Raw genomic sequence first — 3,574 nt, 5'->3', positions numbered from 1 at the left:
TTGTTAAGTGCCGTCGAGTCGGTTCCGACCCATAGCGACCCTGTACAGGGTTTCCGAGGGTGTAAATCTTTACGGGAGTAGAAAGCCTCATCTTAGTAATATTAATTAATTCTTACCATTTATTCCATGTTTATATATATATATATATGTATAAGAATGAGAAAGATAAGATTCTTTTTACTTTATGGATAGACTTTTATGACTAACCATTATCCATCTGTACTATAATAATTTCCAAAATGGGATAGTCTTATTCTTTGTTTTTTAACACTCAATTACTTAACTTGATTTAATTTAAAATCTAAATGACTCTATTATATTTTCAGTATCTTACTGAAATATTCTTAATTCTTAACACATAAGATATTCTTACTACATAAGTAAAATATGCTATAGATGTATATAAAGTATAACCAAAGCCAAAGGTAGCAAAAATGATAGACTGAGGAAAAGAAAAAGAGAAGACAGGAATATCTTCTAAAGCATAAAATTATCTAAAGTATAAAAATATCTTCTAAAGCATAAAGCCACAAGACTACTGCTTTTGAGTAATTCCAGTGATCATTCTAATGAATGCTAATAATGGTTTTCAAAATACAGAAGAGACAGGCTGACCAAATATCTAGTCAAACACTGGATTTCAAGTTGAGGCAAACTTTCAAGACCGCATTAAAGGTTCTAATCAAGTAAAATAATTAATTTCAAAGCAATCTTTTATTTATTTATCTTTACCTTTTTATTATGAATTGGATGATTTACAGAGCCAATCAGTTTCCATTCAAGGATTCTCACACGTTTTGTTTCCTGTCATTACACGTATCCCCACAATGTAGTATAACTTTCCCCACTTCCTCCCTGTATTTCTGTTTTCCATTCATCCTTCTTTTCTACCCTGTCCTGCCTTCTGAGTTTAGTTCTTGGGCATATAGTATCCTTTTGATCTCAAATGGTTGATTATTCTGAGGACTGTGCACCTCCATCATGTTCTTGTTCAATATGTAGACCTCTGTATCTTTAAGCTAAACCTTGAGGGGGAGAGGTAAATTAATTTTCAGACCTCAAGGGAGTCTTTGGGGGATCTACCAATCTGGATCACACTGATAAGCCTGGTCTTTTTGTGATTTTGAGTTTTGTCCCACAGTTTTCTTCTACTCTATCCACGACCCTCTATTGGGTTTCAAGGCACCAGCAATAGTAGCTGTTTCCCATTCAGTTCTTTGTCTCAGGCTAGCCGAAATTGCAGGAATTAGCCTGGCATATTCTGGCATATTCTGTTCTTCTATAACTGGGACCTTTTTTTTAAAATATCCTTGGATATAAAGGTTGTGTTCTCTTTGCCATTATTATGTGTTGTTGTTCCTTGAAAGCCTTATTACTGGAAACCTAGCTATGTATTTTCTATAATTTGTGACATGCTATTTTGCTTTCAATATATTTAAATTTGTCACTAGAAGCTAGTGGAATAATCACAGATTTAAATGTTGTCTAATCCTGCAAGGTTTCTAACCTTGTCATATTAAGCTATCCTCATTCACATGCCTCTCTCATAACCTTCCATTTTCATATACATGTAATTACATCTCTTGCTCATACATATACCATTTCATATTTTTTCAAAACTATACCTTTGTGCCTATGTCACCTTTAGGGCCATTTTCTCCAGCATCTCCCTGAGGAGAACAAAACAAAAACCAATACATGTAAAATATATTAGTGACATTAACTAAAGAATATTTTTTATGATTTTAAGTTTTCTCTCATAAACACTACATATTAAAATACCCTGTAAATATTCTACAGAGGTAATATACTTTTAACTTGACCAGCTTCCTGGTATCAACTAATCCAAAGAGATTTCATTACAATGGACATTACTGAACAGTTAGAAACTCTTCCACAATATTAACAGAAAGCAATTGTTTTTCTGTCAGCCTCCTAATAACATAAAGCCTCTTTAACTGGATCTCTTTTTTTCTTCTGCGCAGACTGTCACTCTAACAAAGACTTGCTTGACCTCTCTGGGCATCCATCCTTGTGTTATTTCTGCACCTGAACCCTGCCCTCTTTTTTCCCTTCAATTCATATAAACTCTACCCAGTCTCCAAGTTATCTGGTTCTGTACCATCCTCACAATCATTACTAAGTTTGAGCTCATGGCTGCACCCACTGTGTCAATCCATCTCATTGAAGGCCACCCCCTTTTTAGCTAACCAAAGAGCATGATACTAGATTCAAAATCTGTGGGTGAATATTGATATTTCTGAGCTTACAAATTTTTCATTTGTGATATAAAACTTATTGTTGTTAAGTGCCATCGAGTCCGTTCCTACACATAGCAATCCTGTATAGGGTTTCCGAGGCGTGACTAGTGGATTTGAACTGCTTACCTTGTGGTTCACAGTCTAGTGCTTATCCTACAGTGCCACACCAGGACTCCGTAAAGGTTAATTATTAATCACAGCAAAATGAATTGGAAAGTTTATGTTTCATTAGTTATTTTTTTGAAACTTCTTATGCCTATTTCCTCACTGAAGCCTCCTTACAATACACAGTACAATGAATTAATTAAAAAAAAAAAAGTTTCCTTAAATTTTGCACTCTTTAAGTCTCACCATATATTATAGTGGAAATACTGTGGACTTTTGAAATTCAAGAGACCAGATCCAACACTACTGGGCAAATTAAATTTTTTGAGCCTCAAGAGTAAAGCAACTGGGATAGTGTCTGGCACATTGTTGCTCTTGTTAAGTATCATTGAGACAGTTCCAACTCATAGTGACATTATGTAAGGTTTCCAAGGAGCAGCTGGTGGGCTTGAACTGCTGACATTGTGTTTTACAGCACATAATGGGCTGTTAAAAAAGAATGGTGGCCATTAGCGATTACAATGCATCATTGTCCACACATTCCATATGCTGGGATGACCTTTTCCCTAGCTACCTAAGAGATTTGTTTTCTCTTGCATAAAAAAAACCAGTTCCTTAAAATATGAAACTATTGATAAAGATTTTCTTGAGAAAGGAAAGATAATAAAGAGACACTTTCACTTTTTTCCATTCCATTTTTTTTTTCATTTTTTCCGATAAGCATGATGTTAAGTAGCTCAGGCATTTGTCTGTGGTGATGGATATGCCCAGTAAACCAGGTGGCCTGAGACAATTTATCTAATGAATCCTTGAAACATTGTTGACAATGTTCCTTTTCCTCCTTAATTTCTATACAAAAGACTCATCTAATGTTTAATTAATTTCAAGTGAATTACCATGAATTGGTTGCATGCCAAATTAATGTACTGATTATCTGTTATGACAAATCTTTGACAGAAAGCATGGTTTTGAAAAACTGCTAGAAAATCTCTTTATTAAAATAGTTTAACTAGATCAAGAAGTTTTCTTGATCTTTAGATGAACTTCTTTTGGGATTAGCAGTTATAATGTGGATTTGTCAGAAGGATCTTGTCACTTTAGAACAGCATCCTGAACTTCCTACAGAGACAACACACTTCTCAAAGAACTGTTAAAGCAAATACCATGGAAACTAGGAAAATAAGAAGAGCAATATGCAGTGGGGGGGG

The 3,574-nt window shown here is 34.6% G+C and overlaps 1 protein-coding gene across 1 annotated transcript in view; it reads right to left on the bottom strand.

Moving 5' to 3' along the window:
• The window catches only part of COL25A1 (collagen, type XXV, alpha 1), a 668,242-nt gene that overhangs the window by 118,875 nt on the left and 545,793 nt on the right, over nucleotides 1–3,574 (bottom strand). Inside the window, exon 15 of the mRNA XM_006869318.1 lies at nucleotides 1,626–1,670. Coding sequence (XP_006869380.1) covers nucleotides 1,626–1,670 — 45 coding nt within the window. The remainder of the gene's footprint in view (nucleotides 1–1,625; nucleotides 1,671–3,574) is intronic.

This window comes from Chrysochloris asiatica, unplaced genomic scaffold (genome assembly GCF_000296735.1).
Source record: "Chrysochloris asiatica unplaced genomic scaffold, ChrAsi1.0 scaffold00129, whole genome shotgun sequence".
Lineage (NCBI taxonomy): Eukaryota > Metazoa > Chordata > Mammalia > Afrosoricida > Chrysochloridae > Chrysochloris > Chrysochloris asiatica.
The sequence above is the reverse complement of the archived record's forward strand: the minus strand, read 5'-3'. Positions and strand labels throughout refer to the sequence as shown.